At 38.4% G+C, this 23,452-nt stretch overlaps 1 protein-coding gene and 1 pseudogene across 4 annotated transcripts in view; both read right to left on the bottom strand.

Annotated features, from left to right (window-relative positions):
* Positions 1-557: 557 nt before the first annotated feature.
* LOC308247546 (aldo-keto reductase family 1 member D1) overlaps positions 558-23,452 on the bottom strand; it is a 47,717-nt gene continuing 24,822 nt past the window's right edge. Inside the window, exons 4-9 of one of the 3 annotated variants that reach the window (XM_080666818.1) lie at positions 23,173-23,250; positions 18,277-18,399; positions 8,686-8,795; positions 6,838-7,003; positions 4,102-4,184; positions 558-1,526 (exon numbers count right to left, since the gene is read on the bottom strand). In XM_080666818.1, the coding sequence (XP_080522944.1) occupies positions 1,484-1,526; positions 4,102-4,184; positions 6,838-7,003; positions 8,686-8,795; positions 18,277-18,399; positions 23,173-23,250 (603 nt within the window). In that variant the 3' untranslated portion in view covers positions 558-1,483. The remainder of the gene's footprint in view (positions 1,527-4,101; positions 4,185-6,837; positions 7,004-8,685; positions 8,796-18,276; positions 18,400-23,172; positions 23,251-23,452) is intronic. The other 2 variants (XM_080666819.1, XM_080666820.1) reach the window with 2 other exon arrangements.
* LOC308247548 (small nuclear ribonucleoprotein G-like) lies at positions 15,159-17,279 on the bottom strand (annotated as a pseudogene). Its single transcript has one exon. The product of its transcript is annotated as a small nuclear ribonucleoprotein G-like (transcript).

The following is a 23,452-nucleotide window of genomic DNA, read 5'->3' as shown; positions in this document are numbered from 1 at the left end:
CATCTCTGTTATGACTGAGGATTCCCCTCTTCCAATCTTTAGAAATTTATATTTCTTCCCTGAGTAATGGTGGGGATATTTTTCCAATGCCTGTTTTTAAAAAATGGTTTGAGTCCTGGCTGGTGTGGCTCAGTTGGTTGAGCTTTGTCCCTTGAACAAGAGGTCATCAGTTCAATTTTCTGTTGGGGCACATGCTCGGGTCGCGGGCTCTATCCCAAATTAGGGGGCATGTAGGAGGCAGCTGATCAATGTTTCATTCTCACACTGATGTTTCTCTCTCTCTCCCCCTCTCCCTTCCTCTCTAGAAATCAATTTTAAAAAATGATTTGATAGGTATGGTCTCTCCCCCACCCCAAACCCCTCAAAATACTTTGAGGTGATTTGACAATAGAGATCAGGACTCAAATTTCTGATCTTTTATTTTCATTTCTGTTCTCCTTTTTCTTCCCTCTCTTCCCAGTGCTAAATGTGCAATAGGAACTTGTTCAAGGTTTTTTCAATTGAATTGAATTCAGATGTTTAGGCCCCTACCCCCATAACAAAATGGAGATCCATATGGTGGAGCAAATCATCATAGTTTATTAATTTTTGTGAACAAAATATTTTCTAATGGACAGCATTGTAAGTATTAATATTGGAATCAGTGGCAATAATGAATAAAGATCAATTTTTTTAAAAGGATAATTTCTCAGAAGTGTATATTTTCAGGTCATTGATGATTATCTATAAGCAATTGGTTTGGACAAATACTTTTTAAAGACCTCTCTTGCTCTGTGAAAGTGACCCAATATGAATGAATAAAATGTATTGCTTTAGTTGAATTGAAAACAGATATATTTCTCTTGCAGAATTCTAATAATCTTCTTATTCACTTCAAAAAACTTAGAGTAAAATTAACAGTGATCTTTGGAACCTGATACGTTGAAATTGACACAATTAGCCCTGTAACACTTTAAAAATTTTATAAAGCTTTTTTCAGTATATTTCTGAAAGCCTGCTTTTAAAATAGTTATCTTTGGACCGTCTTACAATACAGGGTTTTATTTGTGTATGTTGATAGTCTCAAGCCATTTTGCATAATGCTGGTTGTATGGTACATGGGAGCAGGAGTAATAGGCAGTAAGTGTGGATCACCAGTTATGTTGAAGCTCAGGCCCTTTAAAGCATGCAAGAGAAAACTAGCAGTTATCCATCCCTAAAGCTGGGTAAAATGAATAAAAAATGATGGAAACACACAACCATCAAATCATTATGGCTTTGCTGACAATTTAATTATTTAATTCCAAACGATTATTTCAATAGATGTAAACATTTTTTTCTTCAACATAGCTAAGTCAAAGTCACTTCTCTTATACAGAAGTTAAGACCATCACCACTTCATCTGAGGAGAGTAAAACCCTTTTCACTTTCACATGTCGGGGAAGCAACCAGCCAAATGTCGTGGTACACACACAGGGAAAAATAAGTGCAGAGCTCTCTGAAGTCAGTATTCATCATGGAATGGGTATTCGGGATGATCAGACCATCTGCCAAAACAAGGGAAAACCTTTCATTCCAAAGTCGCACAGCTGTATGTGTTACTAGCATCTTCTGACAATTTCACCGACCACTCCCTCTCTCTCTTAATCACTCCTTAGGTTTCTTACCCACCTCCTCCCAGTTTTCATTAAGCCAGCACTTTTACTAAAGCCCTGGAGAGCACCTGGGTTTCAGTGTGTGTGTTTGGGCATGGAGGGGGCTGGCTGCCTCTACACCAACATTTTGCTCAGAACAAAAACACAGGAGGTGAGTGAAGCCTGCCTCTTTCCAACTCCTCCCTCCCTTCTGCTGTCCTGATAGAGGCTGCCTCCTGTGTCAATGAACCACATAGGCACTTCTCTTCACAGCTCTGTCACCAATCAAGGTCACCCTCTTCTCTGCACAGTGCTTCCTCGCCCTTCTCACTAGGCCTCCTGGGAGTTGATAGTTTGAGATCTAGAAGGTGATGACCAGCAAAGGAAGTTTCTGCTATAATGATGACAGTGATGATGATGAACCTACCTCTTAAACAGCAATGGTGAAACAGGGTTTAAAAGGATTGGAGTGTGTGTGTGTGTGTGTGTGTATGTGTGTGTGTGTGTGTGTGTGTGTGTGGCACCTGTCACGGAGCACATCTAAGACTCAGTTCTCTACAAGTATTATGAGCTTTCAATTAAAATATACTAGTACAGCCCTAACCGGTTTGGCTCAGTGGATAGAGCGTCGGCCTGCGGACTTAAGGGTCCCAGGTTCGATTCCGGTCAAGGGCATGTACCTTGGTTGCGGGCACATACCCAGTAGGGAGTGTGCAGGAGGCAGCTCAGCTGATCGATGTTTCTCTCTCATCGATGTTTCTAACTCTCTATCCCTCTCCCTTCCTCTCTGTAAAAAATCAATAAAATATAAAAAATATATATATATACTAGTACATGGGCACAGACAGTAGAGTAGTGATGGCTGGGATGGGGCCTGAGGGCAGGCTGGAAGAAGTTAATGGGGGAGAAAGGGGACATATATAATACTTTTAACAATAAAAATTTAATTTAAAAAATTAAAATAAAATATAAATTAAAAGAGAAAAGGCTGTGAAATCTAGTCAAGGATTAACTGGATTAAAAAAAAAAAAAAAAAAGGAATCATGGCCCAAAGTGCCTAAATAATACATTTTTTTTTTTACTCATGAGGCCTAATTTTTGTTTCTCCATAATTTTTCTATTCCTGGTATGATGAGTTACTTTTTCAGTGTTTCTAGAACTCGGTATTAAGTATGTCAAATGTCAAACAAAATATTCCCAACTAACTGTCTGAAAAAAAAAAAATCAGTACATTGGTGGACTGACTATAATTTAATGATATTTATTCAAGAGAAATCATTTATCTTCATATTTATATGTTTTTTATTTCCAAGTTTGTGTTTACTCTTTCATTCTTGAGATTAGGTGGTACTTTTTGATGTCGATAATTTTTCCCTTGGAAAATTCACATTAGCAAGCTGTTTTATTCCTTCAGAAATGGATTCAGAAATTTGTCATTAACACAGTCACAACAGTTTCTGACTCTTGAAATAAAGTGGGGCCCAAAGTGTCCAAACTTTAGGAACTATTTTAATGAGCATTTATCAATGCTCACTTAAAGAGAGGATTGAAAAAAGAAGATGACTATCCAGGTGACCTAAAGAACTGGAAATACTAATAAAGAATGATACAACATGTGTGTGTATTCTCTTTTTATTTTCAAGGACCCGTAATATCTGGAGAATAAAGGGTTACCTCATGAATTAGCTGAATTTGGCAACATTTGAAGGAGTGAAGGAATTTTACTTGTGGATGGATGGAGCTAGAATGGTGGAGCTAGAAGCTTCAAATCTTATAGGTGAGCATTCATCTAAAACTAATTTCTTGAGGTGAAGGGATTAGTCAAAGAACATATATACATAGCCCATGGATACAGACACAGTGTGGTGATGGCCAGAGCTGGGGGGCGGTGCGGGGGGGCTGTCTGGGGTTGGGTGGAGGTGGGTAAAGGGGGGAATGGGTACATCTGTAATAGTGTCAACAATAAATAAAATAAAATAAAATAAAATAAAATAAAATAAAATAAAACTAGTTTCTTGGCTCTCAACTTGATGCTCTTTCTACTACACTCCCATGTCTCTGACCCAGGAATTGTCTTTTGTGGATAACTTTGCTCTAATTCCTGCATTACTTTGATTTTTGTAAAGAAATACAAATGATATTTGAATAATTGTGGTGCAATTGGATTAATTTGAATCGTATTATTTGTACACTATTACTAAATTCTTCTTAAGGTCTTTAGCCTGCCATGCCTTAACTTGTCATGGGATGTGATGTAAATGCCAGAAATCTTCTTTTAAATAAACATGTAGATTTGCAGGGAGTTCCTAGAATGAATGTACTAGTAATTTACCCAGACCAATTAAATATTCAGAATATGCTGCCCAGTGGCCTTTAGCCTTGTGCTTTCTGTGAATATAGGTCCAGGTTCATAAGAGCCCTCTTGGTGACACTTGACAATCTAACACCACACTGGTTGGTACCCAATTAAGGATCCCCAAGAACTCACAAGAGCAGATCCACTAAGCGGACATTTTTATTCAAGGCTTCGATGCTCTTCATTTCTTCTTCAGTAAGAGAAAAGTCAAAGATCTGAAATAACAGAAATAAAAGACAGACATTTATAATGATAGGAAATGGGTCAAGTTTGGGATTAGGGAGTGGGGACAGCAGCTGGAATCCTTCAAAGATTTATGAACATCTCTGCAAATGTCTAAGAGGAGTTGAATTAGCGTTGGGGGTCCACCTAATGGATGTGGAGCAGGAATTCTTTTCTGCGCTTTGTCTTAAAACAATTCTGCTGGGGACATCTTGCAAGAAATTCCAAATGCTGTGAAAACGTATGTTCAGGACATCTGAAATTCCAAGATTGAAGAATTCTTATTATTTTTGGATAAGATGCTGAACTTTTGATTCTGGACTGGAGCCTGTGTACACTTAAAAAATAATCCCTTGTCTCTAAATTTGCTTTTGTACTTTTAAAAAACTTTTAATTTGCTTTGTTTTGCCCTCTCAATCATTTCTCTCATCATTAAAAAATATATATTTTTATTGATTTCAGAGAGGAATGGTGACAGAGATAGAAACATCAATTATGAGAGAGAATCATTGATTGGCTGCCTCCTGCGTCCCCCTGCTGGGGATCATGCCCAAAACCCCAGGCATGAGTCCTGACCAGGAATTGAGCCATGACTTCCTGGTTCATAGGTCAACGCTCAACCACTGAGCCATACTGGCCAGCCTGAACAGTAAAATTTTGAATACATGCACACATTTGATTTAGGTACTTCAAAATTCGTTGTTTTAAAAAAATTTTTTTGATGAATCTACACATTAGTCATTCAGTGACTCTTTCTCATTAGATGGCTGAAAACAGTGTCAAAGACTTTTTACTATGAGGTATTTTTTGTAAGTGTTAAAATACTGTCAGTAGTTGATATAACTGCCTAGCATTCTTTCCTCTCTTTGCTAATAACAGAATCCTTTTTTTTCCTTTTATGAACTTCCCTTCCACCACTTAGTAAGGCTGTTTGTCACATGACCTCAACTCCAGCACGAGAATAGGGATGACTCTCTTCTTAGGGGTTAATGCAGTTAGTTGGTGACTTTAAGTTGAAGCAAATGCTCAATTTGCCATTCTGAAAAATTAGAATTTTAAGAATTATGCTAAATAAACAACAAAGCTGGGATGACAGCACATTTGTTTACAACATGATTTGCTAAATGTTTTGAGCCCACTGTTGACATCTGTTCAGAAAAACAATAAATTTATTTCAAAATATGACAATGTACCCAGTCACTCAAGAATTCTGATGGAGATGTACAGTGATATTAATGTTTTCAGGCCTGCTAACACAACATCCATTCTGCAGCTTATGGGTCCAGGAGTAATTTTGACTTTCAAATCTTATTATTTAAGAAATATATTTCAGCCCTAGCTGGTTTGGCTCAGTAGATAGAGTGTCGGCTTGCAGACTGAAGGGTCCCAGGTTCGATTTCAGTCAGGGCTCATGTCAAGATTGCTGGCTTGATCCCCAGTGTGTGGCATGCAGGAGAGGACCTATCAATTATTCCCTCTCATCACTGATGTTTCTATCACTCTCTCTCACTCTCCTTTCTTCTCTGAAACCAATACAAATATATTTAAAAAATAAATATATCTTATAAGGCAGTAGGGATTCTTCTGATGGATCTGGGCAAAGTAAATAGAAAACCTTCTGGAAAGGATTCACTATTCTAGATGCCATTAAGAACATTCCTGTTTCATGAGAAGAGATTGAAATATCAACATTAACAGGAGTTTGGAAGAAGTTGATTCCAACCCTCATTGATAACTTCGAGGGGTTCAAGACTTCAGTGGAGGAAGTAATCACAAATGTGGTGGAAATAGCAAGAGAACTAGAATCAGAAGTGGAGCCTGAAGATGTGACTGAATTGCTTATGAAAATATTGAATGAACGAGGAGTTGCTTTTTATGGATGAGCAAAGAAAGTGGTTTCATCTCAAGAATATGCTGTCAATATTGTTGAAATGACAACAAAGGATTTAGATTATTACATAAAGTTCGTTGATAAAGCAGGGCCTGAGAGGATTAACTCCAATTTTGAAAGAAGGTCTATGGTAAAAGGTTATCAAACAGCATCACCTGTGACAGAGAAATTGTTTATGAAAGGAAGAGTTAATCAATATGGCAAATATCATTGTTTTCTTATTTTAAGAAATTGCCACAGCCACCCTAACCTTCAGCAACCACCAGCAGCCCATCAACATTGAAGCAAGATCCTCCACCAGCAAAAAGATGCGACTCGCTGAAAGCACCAATGATAGTTAGCACTTTTTAGCAATAAAGTATTTTTAAATTAAAGTATGTACACTTTTTAGACATAATGCTATTGCACACTTAATAGACTGTAGTAGAGTGTAAACAAAACTTTTATATGTACTGGGAAAGCAAAACATTTGTGTGACTTTATTGCAGTTCATGCTTTATTGTGGTGGTCTGGAAAAGTACCCACAACACTGTATCTCTGAAGTACGTGTATAATTAAATCAGCAAAGCAATCCCCAAAGTGCTAGCAATTGTCTCAAATTCAGCTAAAATTAAATGCAGATATGGGCAGAGTGGGTCAGAGAGCTGGTATAAAATAAAATATGAAGGTATTACAAGTTTCTTACTAATCTAAACAGAAAATTCTTTAAATAAAAAATATCCTACTTTTTACATTTTCAGAAGCAGTTCTCTTACCTGAAAGTTTTCTTTGATCCTTTTAGGGTTAAAGCTTTTAGGAATGACAACTATCCTTCGCTGGATGTTGAAACGTAAAGCAACCTGAGCTGCAGTCTTATTGTACTTTTCCCCCAATGAGTTTAGAAGTTCATCCTTTAACAAAGGTGGGAAAGATACATTCACCCTTAAAAAAATAAAAACATGCATGATATTTAGGTAGATCGATAAGAAGCAGTGGTTAATCCTCCTCCTCCTCTGTCTTCCCATTCACCTGGTAACCTACCAGGACATTTCAGGTCATCTGTAAGCAATTTCTGTGATTGCAGAGTCCTCAATGAAGAGTTGTTCTTAGTGTGGGAAGATCAAGAGAGGCAAATTTATATTGCTGCCTTTTTGAGAAAGTAAATATGTTTTGATGTGTCTTATAGAGAGGGCTGGGCTGAAAGAAGGCATATGTGAGAAGGCAGAAAGCCTGAAGTGGAAGAAGTAGAGGTACAACTCTTGGAATCATATTAGAGTAGAAAAATTTCTACTTTGGTCTGTGGAACACATCATAGTAGAAGTGTCGCCATTGAATACAGAGATAAAAAAATTCTAAAATTTCAGAATATGGCCATAGAAACTCTATCAAATAATACCTAAACTAACATTTATGGAGCATCTCTGTGTTTTAGGCACTGTTAGGTAATTTCATACATCCTATATAATAAAAGGCTAATATGCAAACCAACCAAACAGCAGAACAACCAGTCGCTATGACACACACTGACCATCAGGAGGCAGACGCTCAGTGCAGGAGCTGCCCCTGGTGGTCAGTGAGCTCCCGCCAGGGGAGTGCTGCTTAGTCAGAAGCTGGGATCATGGCTGGCTAGCACAGTGGTGGTGGCAGAAGCCTCTCCTGTCTCTGCAGCAGTGCTAAGCTGTCAGTTGGACATCCCCCAAGGGTGCAGGCCGGGCTGAGGGACCCCCACCCCACAGTGCACAAATTTCATGCACTGGGCCTCTAGTCCTATATAATAAAGAGGTAATATGCAAATTGATCATCATGCCCTCACAAGATGGCAGTGCCTACAGTGGTGGTGGGGCCGGCTGCTCTGCGTGCCTGCTGCTGGAGTCCCCTCAACCCCGTCAGGGGCCTCAGGTCTTTCTGCACCCCCCACTGACTGACAGCTCGCCCAGGCTCTTCCAATGAGCTGCCCATCCCTCTCTTCCTCCCTCCCCCAAAGCTGAAGCCTGATTGTGGTGTCCAACAAATTGGAAGTTATAACTCATGCTGTTGAGAGTATCCTCCATTCCTCAGCTAGGGCCGGCTGCTCTGCATGCCTACCATTGGAGTCCCTCAGCCCCGCCGGGGGCTTTGGGTCCTCCTGCACCCCCCACTGACTGAGGCTCAGGCAAGCAGGGCTGGCTAAGGTGCAGGCTGTGCAAGCCTCAGATGGCAGCTGCCCAGCCACCCAGGGCCGACCCGAGGCTCAGGTAACCAGGGCCAATGGAGGCTTGCACTGCTGGCAGTGGCAGCAGCAGAGGTGTGATGGGAGTGTCGCCTTCCCCTGATCGCTGGGTCACCTCCTGCCCCTGAGGGCTCCCGGACTGTGAGAGGGGGCAGGCTGAGCTGAAGGGACACCCCCTCCAGTGCACGAATTTTCATGCACTGGGCCTCTAGTATAGTATAATCAATTCTTATAACATCTAAGTGAGGAAGGTTTTGTTAGCTCAATTTGGATATATGGAGAATGACCTGAAGAGTTTAAGTAACTTTTTAAAGATTACACAGCGCAATAGAGTAATTTCAATCAAATAATTCACATTAGCTTTATACTCTACATCAAAGGAAACACTTCCTGAAGAGATGTACAGCATACTTACCACAATGGATTCCTAGAGGTCCCCAAAGGGCTATATGCAACAATGACAATGTCATGTTGTTGGCAAAATTCCAGGAGTTTCCTCTGGGTGAAATATGGATGGCACTCCACCTATGTGGTTGCATTGGAGAGCAGAGTACAAAATTAAGGCCTTGTAGATAAATGCAATTTTTACGTAGTTTAAAAAAAATCCTGAAATAAAATTTATTTAAAAGTATTATGGATAATGAGACAAATCCTAAATATTTTTACTAACAAAGAAACTTAACACTGTTTAAACACCAGTGAGGTTAATTACAAGAAAGTGAGGGCACCATCTGTGGGTTAATTCTAAAATAATTGAGAAACAAATTCAATTTTGTGTCCCTATCATAGTTTCAAACTTGAAGTGAACAGACTCAGTTATCCTATATAATAAAAGGCAAATATGCAAATGACCGAAGGGCAGAATGATCGGTCACTATGACGTGCGCTGACCACCAGGGGGAAGACACTCAATGCAGGAGCTGCCCCCTGGTGGTCAGTGCACTCCCACAGATGGAGTGCCACTCAGCCAGAAGCCGGGCACACGGCTAGCGAGCACACTGGCAGTGGCAGGAGCCTCTCCCACCTCCGCGGCAACTCTAAGGATGTTCGACTGCCGGCTTAGGCATGCTCCCTGGAAGAGGGCCTAAGCCATCAGTCGGACATCCCCTGAGGGCCTCTTGCAGGCTGGACTGAGGGACCACCACCCCCAAGTACACGAATTTCGTGCACCAGGCCTCTAGTTTATAATAAACATCCTAGAAAATACAATTTCCACAACAAACAGTCTCAATGTTTAGATTAGTTTTAGTAAGTAGAAGTGACATGTAATAGAAGCCCTCTGTCTCTAGCTATCAAACATCTAAGAATATTTTCCCAAGAGGAAGAACATGTATGAAAGTAAATTTAAAGATGAATTTTATTTTCTTGGATGAGAGTTCTACTTATTTATTTTTATTTTTTTACATTCAACATTGAAAACAGTAAGTATACAGAGAGGACAGAGGCAGAATCTCTGGGAGCATCACTGTGGATGCTGCAAACTGTTGAAGATGGCGCTTCAGAAGGGCTGCAGTATTGGTAAGCCATCGCTACAGTATTGCTATGCTCTGCTTTCAGACAACCTGCAACACATGAATAGGCTCAGGCTGTGATCTTCCAACATATCTTGCCTCCCTCGTCCGTTATATTTGTGAAGCTGATCAACATTCTTGTGCCAACAGATTAGGGCATTTACTCATTAGCGTGAGGAGACACATTGTCAAATTTTTACTCTTTCTCATTCTGAGATAAAAAATTACCATCTTTCTCTGTATATTTGTAAGAAACCTATTGTCATTTCAACATTTAAATGACAAAATATTGTTCTTGGGGGTGTAGGAAGGAGATGTGCTAGTGAGGGGAAAAGGAGGAATAAGGGGATGGATTGAGGTCAGCTAGGAAGTCAAAGGTTGCTCCTCTATGTACCTGAGAGCATATTGTATAGTGTTAGCTTAGGTGTCAGTTTGGAAGTGGTACTTGTAAAGTAGCAACACTTGTATTTTAGCTGTGGGCTATAGTCATGATGTAGGTAATAATTCATTCTTTTTGTCATGAACTCATGCCAGACTTTTTAAGTTACTAAAAACACTGATTTCTTAATGAGCCAAATCAGAGAAAAGGGGGCTTTGGAAAAAACTCTCAGCAAAGTGGGATTAGAGGGAGTATATCAGTTTCAGGGGGTCAGCCCAGGTTGAGCTGCCACTGGCCATTGCAAGTCTCATGGGGTGCCCTTAGAGTTTAGGAGATGCACACCTGAGAGGGAAGAGGGGGAATGGAAATGCGCTGGCATGATCCCAGGAGGGGGAGCATGTCATTACACTTAAATTTCAATTTTTGTAATTACTAGTACAATTACACATTTCATATGTTTACCAATCTTGCAATTTGTGTTCTGCAAATTTCTATTCATTACTTTTCCCCATTTTCCTGTTGAGCCTTAGTATTTTTTCTCACTAATCTTTTTCATTGATTTTTAAAAATTGTACCGTTATTGTTCAAAGTATTACATATGTCCCCTTTTTCCCCCCATTGGTCCCCTCTAGTCTGCCCCTGCTACTCACCCAGGCCTTCACCATCCTATTGTCTGTGTCCATGGGTTATGCATATATGCATACAAGTTCCTTGGTTGATCTCTTCCCACCCACCCACCCTCCCCTGCCTTACCTCTGAGATTAAGCAGTCCATTCCATGCTTCTATCTCTGTAGCCATTTTGTTAAACAGTTTATGTTGTTCATTAGATTCCACATATGAGTGAGATCATGTAATACTTGTCTTTCTTTGACTGGCTTATTTTGCTTAGCATAATACTCTCCAGGTCCCTCCATGCTATCTCAAAGGGTAAGAGATACTACTTTTTTATTGCTGTATAGTATTCCATGTATAAAAGTACCAAGATTTTTAATCTGCTCATCTACTGATGTGCACTTGGGCTGGTTCCAGATCTTAGCTATTGTAAATTGTGCTGTTTTGAACATAGGGGTTTATACATTCTTTCTCATTGGCGTTTCGGGTTTCTTAGGATATATTCCTAGAGTGGGATCACTGGGTCAAATGGAAGTTCCACATTTTTTTGAGGAAACTCCATACTGTTTTCCATAATGGCTTTATCAGTCTGCATTCCCACCAGCAGTGCACGAGGGTTCCTTTTTCTCCACATCTTTGCCAGCACCTGTCATTTGTTGATTTGTTGATGGTAGCCATTCTGACAGGTGTGAGATGGTACCTCATTGTCATTTTAATTTGCATCTCTGATGATCAGTGACTTGGAGCATTTTTTAGTACATCTCTTGGCCATCTGTAAGTCCACTTTGCAGAAGTGTCTATGTAGGTACTTTGCCCATTTTTTAAATTGGATTGTTTGTCTTCCTTTTGTTAAGTAGTATGAGTCCCTAAATATTTGGATATTAACCCTTTATCAAATGTATCATTGCCAAATATGTTCTTCGATACTGTGGGTTCCCTTTTCATTTTGTTGATGGTTTCTTTTGCTGTGCAGAAGCTTTTTATTTTGATGTAGTCCTATATGTTTATTTTCTCCTTAGTTTCCTTTGTCCTAGGAAATATATCCAAAAATACATTGCTATAAGATATGTCTGAGTTTTGCTGCCTATGGTTTCTTCTAGGATTTTTATGGTTTCACCACTTACATTTAAGTCTTTTATCCATTTTGAGTTTATTCTTGTGTGTGGTGGTGGTCTAGTTTCATTTTTTTGCAAGTATCTGTCCAATTTTCCCAACACCATTTATTGAAGAGACTGTCTTGACTCCATTGAAGGTTCTTGCATACTTTGTCAAATATTAATTGAGTGCAATGTCTTGGGTAGATTTCTGGGGTCTCTGTTCTGTTCTGTTGATCTAAATGCCTGTTCTTGTGCCAGTACCAGGCTGTTTTGATTTCAGTGACTTTGTAGGATAGCTTGATATCTGGTATTTGTGATCCCTCCAACTTTGTTTTTCTTTCTCAAGATTGTTTCAGCTATTCAGGGTCTTTTTTGGTTTCATAAAATTTTTTGGAGTATTTGCTCCAGATCTGTGACATATGCTATTGTATTTTAATAGGGATTGCATTGAATCTGTAGATTGATAACATTTTAATTATGTTAATTCTACCAACCCATGAACATGGTATATTCTTCCACTTGTTTATATCTTCCTCTATCTCTTTTTTTCAATGTCCTTTAATTTTCTGAGTACAACTCTTTTACTTCCTTGGTTAAGTTTATTCTGAAGTATCTTAACTTTTTTGTTGCAAAGTAAATGAAATTGTTCGTTTAATTTCTCTTTCTGAGAATTCATTATTGGTGTATAAAAATGCCATCGATTTCTGGGTGTTAATTTTGTATCCAGCTACATTGCCAAATTCATATATTAAATCTAGTAGTTAGTAGTTTTCAGTGGAGTCTTTAGGGTTTTCTATGTACAATAGCATGTCATCTGCAAATAATGAAAGTCCGGTTTGGATGCCTTTTATTTCTTCTTCTTGTCTTATCGCTGTGGTTAAGACTTCCAGTACTATGTTGAATAAGAGTGAAAAGTGTACATTATTCTTATTCTTAGGGGAAATGGTTTTTGTTTATGCCCATTGAGTATGATGTTCGTTGTAGGTTTGTCATATATGGCCTTTATCATGTTGCGATATACTCCCTCTATTCCCACTTTGCTGAGAGTTTTTTTCAAAAATGGGTGTTGGATTTTGTTGAATGCTTTTTCTACGTCTAGTGATTTTTTGTCGTTCAAATTGTTTATGTGATATAATACATTTATCGATTTGCGAATATTATACCAGCCTTGCATCTTGGAATAAATCCCACTTGGTCATGGTGTATGATTTTTTTAAGGTATTTCTAATAATTTGTTGAGGATTTTGGCATCTATGTTCATCAGTGATATTGACCTGTAATTCTCTTTCTTAGTCGAATCTTTATCTGGCTTTTGAATTAGAATAATGCTGGCCTCATAGAAAGAACTTAGAAGTATTCCTTCCCCTTGGGTTTTTTGGAATATTTTGATGAGTATAGTTGTTAGTTCTTTGAATGACTGGTAAAACTCCCCTGTGAAGCCATCTGGACCTGGGCTTTAGTTTGCTGGGAGTTTTTATTTTTTTATCACTGTGTCTATTTCATCACTTGTTATTGGCCTATTCAAGTTTTCTGTTCCTTCCTGATTCAGTTTTGGGAGATTGTATTTTTTAGGAATTTGCCCATTTCATCCACATTGTCTAGGTTGTTGGCATATAGTTGTTTATAGTATTCTCTTACAATCCTTTGCATTTCTGTGGTATCAGTTATTACATCTTTGTTTTAGTTTTTTAATTTTATTTAGTTGTGTCCTCTCCCTTTGTTTCTTAATGAGTCTGGCTACAGATCACCCATCTTGTTCATCTTTTCAAAGAACTAGCTTTTGGTTTTATTGTTGTTGTTTTTTTTTTTTTTTGTATTGTTTTTTAGTCTCTATGTTATTTATTTCTGTTTTATCTTCGATATTTCCCTCTCTCTACTTAATCTGGGCTTTTTTGTTGTTGATCTTTTTCTAATTCTTTAAGTTGTAGTGCTAAATAGTTCATTGTTAATTTTTATTATTTTTTAAGGTAGACCTGATTGTGCTATGAACTTCCCTATCAGAACTACTTTTACTGTGTCCCAGAGATTTTGGGTTGTTGTGTGTTCATTTTCACTTGTTTCAGGGAATTATTTTATTTCTTTCTTGATAACCCATTCATTTGTTTAATAACATGCTATTTAGCCTCCATGTGTTTGAGTATTTTTACTATAGCTGATTACTAATTTCATTCCATTATGATCTGAGAAGATTCTGGATATTTCAATCTTCTTAAATTTGTAGAGACTTGTTTTGTGTCCTAACATGTGATCTATCTTTGAGAATGATCCATGTGCACTTGAGAAGAATGGATATTCTGCAGTTTTGAGATGAAATGTTCTATAAATGTTAATTATATCTATGTGATCTAGTATGTCATTTAGAGTCACTGTTTTCTTGTTAATTTGTCTGGAAGATCTATCCAGTGAAGTCAGCAGGGAGTTAAAGTGCCCTACTATGCCTGTATTACTGTCACTCTCGCCTTTAAAGTTCTCTAGAAGTTTTTTATATATTTAGGTGCTCCTATATTGAGCGCATATATGTTTACCAGGGTTATATCCTCTTATTGTATTGATCCCTTTAGTAGTATGTAGTGAGCTTTGTTGTCTCTTATGATGGCCTTCATTTTGAAGTCTGTTTTGTCAGATATGAGTATTGCTACTCCAGCTTTATTTTCGTTTCCATTTGCATGGGAAAATTTTTTCCATTCCTTCATTCTCATCCTCTGTGATTCTTTTTTTCTGAGATGGGTCTCTTATAGATAGCATATAATTGGGTCATGTTTTTGTATCCATTCAGCTACCCTTTGTCTTTTGATTGGAGCATTTAATCCATTTACATTTAAGGTTATTGTTTATAGATACTTATTTATTATTTTTAAAAAATATTTTAAAATATATATTTTATTTTAAAATATATTTTTATTGATTTCAGAGAGGAAGGGAGAGAGAGAGATAGATAGATAGAAACATCAATGATGAGAGAGAATCATTGGTTGGCTTCCTCCTGCATGCTCCTCCCCCCCACCCCTACCCCCCCCCCCCCCCCCGGGAATCTAGCCTCCAGTCCAGGCATGTGCCCTTCACTGGAATCAAACCTGGGACCCTTCAGTCTGCAGGCTGACGCTCTATCCACTGAGTCAAACCAGCTAGGGTGATAGGTACTTATTTATTGCCATTTTAATTCTGTATGCTTATGTTTCTCTATATATTTCTTTATATATTTCTTCTTCTAATTACAGCAGTTCCTTTAGCATTTCTTGTAGTGCTGGTTTGGTGGTGATAAACTCTCTTAGTCTTTTTTTTGTCTGGGAAGCTCTTTGTTTCACCATCTCTTTTGAATGCTAGCCTTGCTGGATATAGTCATCTTGCTTTACTTTATCTTGAATACTTCATGCCATTCCCTTCTGGCCTGTAGAGTTTCTGATGGCAAATCAGTTGACAGCTTTATGGGAGTTTCCTTTGTAGGTAACAAATTTCTTTCTCTTGCTACCTTTAAGATTCTCTCTTTGTCTTTAATTTTTGGCATTTTAATTTTGATGTGTCTGGGCAAGGGCCTGTTTCTTCCTGCTTGGGACTCTCTGCACCTCCTGGACTTGTGTGACTTTTTCCTTCACCAGGTTAGGGAAGTTTTCTGTCATTATTTCTTCAAACATATTCTCTATCTCTTGGTCACTTTCTTCTCCTTCCGGCTCATCTATTATGCGAATATTGTTATGTTCCAAGTTGTCCCTCAACTCCCTTAAGCTGTCCTCCTGTTTTTGAAATATTTTTTCTTTTTGATTCTATGATTGAGTGATTTTTTTCTACCCCATTTTCTAATTCAATGATCTGATCCTCAGCTTTCCCTAATCTGCTGTGTATTCCTTCCAATGTGTTCTTTATTTGTGCTATGCCATTCTGTATTTGCTACTGGGTCTTTTTTTATAGTTACTATATCTTTTCTCATGCTGTTGAGCATCCTTGCCATCATTATTCTAAACTCTATATCTGATAAATTTCTCATCTCCATTTCATTTAACTCTTCTTCTTGGAGTATTCTCTTGTCCTTTCATTTTGGGGTAGTATTTTTGTATCACCATTTGGGCTGCCTATTTGAGTTTATGTCTATGTATTAGGTATATCTGCTATGACTCCCAATCTCTAGTTCAGGACAATGTCAGATGCTGTTTCTTACTGGCTCTGAGTCCCCTGTTTGAAGCTATCAGCAATCCATAGCTTGTGGCTCCCTCTGATGGGGCTTGGTGCCTTTGAAAAGGACCAAGTTGTAAGCCAAGCTCTGATTTTTCTAGCGTTGGGCCCAGAAATATATCACTTAAAGCCTCTAGAGATCCACCTCTGCCTGCAGTCTGATTGTTATTCTCAGTCTTAATTTGCCTCAGGCTATAGACCACAAGGTAGGGTGAGAGATCTTTCAACAAGATTGGGTAACTGCTTTCCCTCTAAGCAAAAACTGCCTGTATAGCAAAGGCATATAGAAGAAAGATGTCCTCTGCAGTGTGAGGGAATGACTCAGCACAGAAAACCGGGGTGACTCATCTCTGAGCTCCAACCCAGAGCTCCCAACTGTAGACTCTCCTTACATAGCTCCAGTCCACTCTGCCCTCCCTCCGTCATAGCCCAAGGTAAGTGGCTGCACATGAAATTTTGTGTGTTGGCCCTTTAAGATGTTGCCTGCATTTCCAGCCATCTCTGGCAGGCAGACAGGAGCCCTGCTGCTTTTCATAGCCAGATGTTTTGTGGGCACCTTTCTCAGTTCTGGTTCTCTGGGCAGGGGGGCCCAGCTTGGTGTTTAGACCTCAGAGTTCTCAGTGGGAACTCTCCCACAGCTGAGATAGCCCTCCAGACGTTCAGCTACAGTCTGTGGGAACCCAGCCAGCCCTTTTGTGCCTTTGCACTTCCTACCAGTCTCTATGAGGTCTCCACTTTCCGTCCTTAGTTATCAGGATGCTTGTCTTCAGTTGATTTTTCAGGGTGGTTTTTCTGTATTTTAGTTGTATTTCCAGTTTGGTCCTGGGAGAGTGTCAGTGCAGCTTCTACTTACTCTGCCACCATTTTTTTTTAATCAATACAAAAGTTTATTTAATAAAAGTTCAATGTGAAAATGGACAGGACTCTATTTTTATACTGTAGTAAAACAGGTGCTGTGGAGAGGGGACATGTGGAAGCAGTTGATTTCTCTGGTAACTACAGCCATTCTTTATACTTGTTCCAAGGCTTCTAACATGATGATACTATTTCCTTGTATTAACCACCATTCCAATACTTTTCTGTTGCCCACCAGTTGCCATCTCCACACATTGATCTATCACAAGATTCATAAAGGGATCAAATTGCCGCAATATTCCTTGGACATGTCTGCCACCATTTAATTTCAATGATAACTTCTGGTCCATAAATTTTTTTTAACTCGGGAGGGTGAGCTTTGCTCATAGTGTCCAAGCGAGCTCAAAGATATTTCCCTCTACTGCCATTTTTAATCTCTCATTTTTATTAGACTTTTAATTCACAAGTGTATAAACTTCTTTTTCTATTATATTTAAAAATATAATTATGTATATTTTCTTGCTCTTTGCTTCTGATATTTTTAAATTTAACTTTTTTATATTACTAAATTTAACATTTTCTTTATAAATTGTCCATGGTTTCCATTTCTGTCCATAGCTTCAGAAAACTGAAATTCTTCTGTAGTCTTACAATGACTTCCTTTTTCTCTTTAACTCAAGACCATAGGGACATTCCTTTTGGAGTATGATCTGAGGCAAAGAGCTATATTGTTTCCACATAACTAGGCATTTTCCCCACACCATTTACTAAAAAAATCCATCCTTTGGCCATTTGTTTGTGCTACTTTATTTTACATCAAGTTATTATTATACTTGGGCCCAATAGTTATTTTCTAATTATCTGTATTATTGGTTCTTGCACTAATCTTACATTATTGTAAATACTCTATATGTCTTAATATCTAGCAAGTCTTGTTCCTCTCATTATTTTTCTTCAAAAAATTTGGGGGGTTATTTTTGTTTTTATTTAATCTTTCAAAACGTGTTTTTTTTTAGCCCTACCAGAGTGGTTGAGCGTCAACCTATGAACCAGGAGGTCACGGTTCCATTCCCAGTTAGGGCACATGCCCGGGTTGCCGGCTTGATCCCCAGTGTGGGGCTTGCAGGAGGCAGCCAATCAATGATTCTCTCTCATCATTGATGTTCCTCTCTCTCCCTCTCTCCCTCTCTCCTTTACTCTCTTCTTCCCTCCCTCCCTTCCTCTCTGGGATCAATAAAAATATATTTGAAAAGAGACATAAGTTGAGAGAAGTTAAAAGACTTACCCAGGGTCTTATATAGAGTAACCACAAAACTTTCTGAATCTTCATGTTAAGTAACTATTGTAATCCCTTGCCACATCCCATGCTCTTGTCAGACTGTACCTGGTTGGAGACTGGCTTATATTTGAGTCCTGGTTTGTTTAGTATTAGCTCCAGCTGCCTGCGGTTAAAATTGGATACGCCAAGAGATTTCACCAAGCCAGCATCTTTGCAAGCTTCCAAAGCCTGTAGAGTAAATGCCAATGAATCAAGATGGAAGCCTCAAAACAAGTAAGAATGAATGTTTATAGGGTTAGTATAAACTATTTAAAAAGGAAAGTCCATGGGTATGTCAATAGTCATTCTGTGAAGAAAAAAAAAGTGGGGAAGACAAGCAGGAATCATGTGATTGAGTTTGAGGAGCATTGTATAACATATCTTCCCCCTGTAATGTATATAACAATTTCATTTCTTGAAATTTGTTGAGGCTTTCTTTATATTTATGGTACCTAATCAAGTTTCATTAAGTGTCTGATATGTGTAAAAATGTATATTCTCCTATTTTGGGATGCAAATTTCTCTCCTCTCTCTGTCTCTGTCTCTCATACATATATGGATGTGTACACACACATACACACACACATTATATATAACATTAGGTCTAGCTTTTCCTGGCTTCTCAATAATTTAAAGAAATACGTCAGAAATCTCCCACTATGATAGTGGATTTATAATGTTTTCATATATTCCTTTTTAAATGTTTTCCAAATTTTTGCTTTATGTATTTTGCAGATATTTTATTGGGTACATATTTGTTTAAAATTGATATATCTTGCCCAGCTAACATGGCTCAGTGGTTGAGCCAGGAGATCACAGTTTGATTCCTGATCAGGGCATATGCCGAGGTTGTGGACTTGATCCCCACTAGGGGGCTGTAGGAGGCAGCTGATCAATGATTCTCTCCTATCACTGATGTTTCTCTCTCTCTTTCTCTCTCCCTCTCCCTCTCCTTTCTTTTCTGAAATCAATAAAAATATATTAAAAAGTAACATTCTAAAAAAAAAAAAAGAATAGTAAATTGGTATATCTTCTTGGTAAATTTAATCTTTTATCATGATGTGGGGGTCTTTCCATCCCTAATAATGCTTTTGGTTCTTAAGACTATGTTGTCTGCCTAGCCTGTGTGGCTCAGTGGTTGAGCACTGACCCATGAACCATGGTTTGATTCCCAGTCAGGCCACATGCCCAGATTGTGGGCTCAGTCCCACATAGGGGACATGCAGGAGGCAGCCAATCAATGATTCTCCCTCATTATTGGTTTCTCTCTCTCTGTGTGTCTCTCTCTCTGTCTCTCCCTCTCTCTCTCCCTTTCCCTTTCCCTTTCTCTCCCTTACCCTTTGTAGAGGGCCCCCTGGGAATGCACATGGATGACCTTTAAATTAATGTCAGCTGAGTCCGAGGTGATTGGCATGGTCCTCCCTCGGAGACAGCCTCCCAAAATGTCGGAGACTGTTATCAGTACTGATTTCTTATCTTTATCCATGTGCTGGGAATAAGGAATGCATAGGACCTTGACTTACCCAGGTCTTGATATGCTAAATCCTGTCCTTGTACCAGGAATGAGGAATGAATAGGACCTGGACACACCCAAAACTCCTTTGACCTTAAACCCCCCTTCTGGAAACCAATAAATGCGCTGTGTTGTCTGTGGTGGGTGTGACTGTCCCTCCATCAGAGTGACAGCCTCCCACCCAGATCCCAGCTTGTCTCTATTTCTGTGTCTGGTCTCATTTTTCTTTAATTTCTTAATCCCCAGCTCCTCCGCTCAGGAACCTGTCGTTTTTCCGTGCGGGTCGCGGAAAACAGAGAAACAGCCCCCCACACCCTTCTTCTCTCTGAAATCAATTTAAAAATAAATAAAAATAAATGTGCTCTCGGGTAAAGATTAAAAAAATAAAACAAGAAGAGTATGTTGTCAGATATTAATATAACTATACAACTTTTTCTGGTAAGTATCAGACTGATAAGATTTCCCCCATCCTTTAAATTTTAACTTTCACATGTCTTTATGCTTAGATGTGTCTAATTTTAATCTGTAAATCTTTGTATTTAGTAGTGAATTTAGTCCATATTTATTGCAACTAAAAATATATTTGTACTGTTTCTACCATCTTAATTTCTTATTTCAGTTTTTCCCACTTTTATGTTTCTTTTAAATACTTTCTTACTCTTAAAAAGTTTGTATCTAGCCGAAACCGGTTTGGCTCAGTGGATAGAGCGTCGGCCTGCAGACTGAAGGGTCCCGGGTTCGATTCCGGTCAAGGGCATGTACCTTGGTTGTGGGCACATCCCCAGTATGTGCAGGAGGCAGCTGATTGATGTTTCTCTCTCATCGATGTTTCTAGCTCTCTATCCCTCTCCCTTCCTCTCTGTAAAATATCAATAAAATATATTTTAAAAAAAAGTTTGTATCTATATCTTTCCTTTAATAAAGACAAGAACTTACATGCTCCCATATTCCTTGATTTACCCTGCCCCTCACATCTATGATGTTAATAGTCTATGTAAAATTTAACTTCCCTATTATTATAGGTATATTTTTCTCTTTTTATTTAATATTAGATAGTTTTATAGGTAATAAAAACTATGTCAAGTTTGATTTGATCACTTTTACTTTATACACTTCTTGGAGCATCTTTTAAATTTTTGCTCCTCTTATTTAGTAACTAGAGGGCCGGCGCACGAAATTCGTGCTGTGGGTAAAGTCCCTAGGCCTGTCCTATGATCAGAGCCATCTTCCCAGGCTGCCTGCAGCCAGCCCTGCCCCCCACCCCCAGTTCTCTGTTCACGATTGGGTGATTAGAGCCTGTTGGCAGAATCGAGAGGTTCCGCCCACTCGCCGGCCCCACCCCCGCTGCGGGTTGCCCTCTGTGTGTGGGGCGACTGGTGGGGCAGGGTCCTTGGCCTGGCACCACCTGCATCCCCTGCCACCCACCCCTGGTTCTCCGTTCACCATCAGGCAATCAGAGCCTGCCGGCCAGGGAAAGGGACCAAGAGGTGGTCAGTGCACCTCATAGTGACTGGTTGAGCAGTTGTTCTCGAATTTCTCCATTAGGGTCAATTTGCATATTACCCTTTTATTATATAGGATAGAGGCCTGGTGCATGGGTGGGGGCTGGCCAGACTGCTCTGATGGGGGCCCTGGATCAGGATGGGGCTCCTGGCTGGGTGCTGGGGCCGGCCGGAGCAAAGGGCTGCAGTTGTTCTGTTCTCTGATCGTTCTGATCATTCCACTGTTTGGGTTGCTGGACTTTTATTATATAGGATAGTTTTCAATGTTGGTCTTTGTGTGGCAAAACTTCTGAGCAGTGTGTGGATTAGACAATATTTTTATCATACATCATTTTTGTCATACAGTTTGACTGGATATAAAGTTCAAGTTCAATGTTCTTTATTCTTCAATACTTTGAAAACACTATTCTTTATCTCTTTTACACCCTGTGCTGCTGCTAATAAAACAGAACCAATCAAAACAAAACTGATACCAATCTTATTATAAATATGACTGATTCTTTTACTGTCTTTCCCTTTTCAGATTTCTTAGTTTATGCTTTATGTATTTTTGGAGTTCTGTTATAAGGTGCATAGATGTTTAGGATTTTATTACTTTTTTATTATAAAACAAACTTCTTTATCCCTGGTAATACTCTGCTCCAAAGTCTTTGTTGATATTAAAATAGCTACTCCCACTTTCTTTTTATTTCTGTTAGCCTAGTATATTTTTTCCTGTTCTTTCCTCTTTTTTAACCTTTGACTTTAAACATATTTATATGTTTTTATTTAAAGTGAGTTTCTTGTATATAATATATAATGGGCTTTTGCTTTTTGTCCATTCTGACAACCTTAGCATTTTAACTATATTGTTTCAACTATGCATATATACTGTGACTATTGAGACCACTGAGTTTAAATTTCCCATTTTGGTATTTGTTTTTGATTTCCCTACCTATTAATTTTCCTTCTGTTTTTCTTTTCCTGCCTTCTCTTGGATTATCTTTTATTATTCCATTTTATCTCATTTATTGGTTTATTTGCTATGCTCTGGAAGCATTAACATTTTCTCTTTATATTTGATATTCTTAAATTTCTCTATAGTGTGTCTAGGTATGGGTTTTCTTCTCTTCCCTCTTTGGTAATCTATGCCTTTTCAATATCTCTGTTTTCTTTTCCTTCAAATATTTCCTTTTTTTTCTTTCTTGTTTTTCTATTATGTGAGTACTGAAAATTCTAATTGTATCCTGTACATCTCTTAGTTTTTCTTTCATATTTAATTTTTTTCTTGTCTTTTCCTACTTCATATTGGGAGATTTCCTCATTCTGATCTTTCAATTTAATCCCATTTTCCTTATTTATATCCATTTCACTTTTATCCCATCTATTGCATTGTGTTTTATTTTTCCTAATTATTACTTGCTTAATGCTTGTTTTTAAAAAAATGTTTTCTTGTTCTTGTTTCACATTGCTAGTCTTTTCTTATCTCTTTTAATATATTAATTGGCTAATTTAAAAGTCCTTGGTTCTCTGTTCTGTTTATGTTGGGATCTGTAATTGAGATATGTTGTTTCCTTGTGAAATAAATACCTTGTTATTTTGAGCTATGAGCTATTTTCTCCTGGGGATACTGGCTATCCTGTCAGGCAGACTCTTAGACGGAAACACGAAATCTGCTCAGCTCCGATGACAACAGGAGTGAGTATATGTTCTCTCGGGTAGAGAGCCCCAGGGATCAGAAAACTAGTATCTGCCTCCTTACCCCTCAAAACAACTCCAACCTTCAGGTCTTCAACTGTTACCTAGAGGGGAACACCCATTAGAAAGAGATACTGTACTCATTAGAGTATATTCCCTGGGAGAGTAAAGGCTGCATCTCTTCCTATTAAATCAAACAGGAATAATCAGATCACAATTAAAAAATGTAGTCTTTTAAAATAAAAGAATAAAAAGCCCATTTGAACTTACCTCCCAAGTGGCACACAGATTTGAATTGTGATATAACCAATTGCCATACTTATCTCTAGGATAGAATTCATCTCCAGGCTAAAAAAGAAAAAAACAAATAAAAAAGGATAATTCCTGTTATTTATATCTGGGAATTGAAATGATGGAATTTGAATTGTCTTTATGCCAATATACCCTAGCCTTGGGAAAGCAATAAAAGTTTAATTATTTGTTGGTATGTTTATATAATTATATAATACATCATATTTTTATATATTTCTCACCTTGGTAGGACTGTCAG

The sequence above is a fragment of the Plecotus auritus genome (assembly GCF_963455305.1).
Source record: "Plecotus auritus genome assembly, chromosome: 4".
Taxonomy (NCBI): domain Eukaryota; kingdom Metazoa; phylum Chordata; class Mammalia; order Chiroptera; family Vespertilionidae; genus Plecotus; species Plecotus auritus.
Note: the sequence above shows the minus strand (reverse complement) of the source record. Positions and strands in the feature narration are given on the sequence as shown.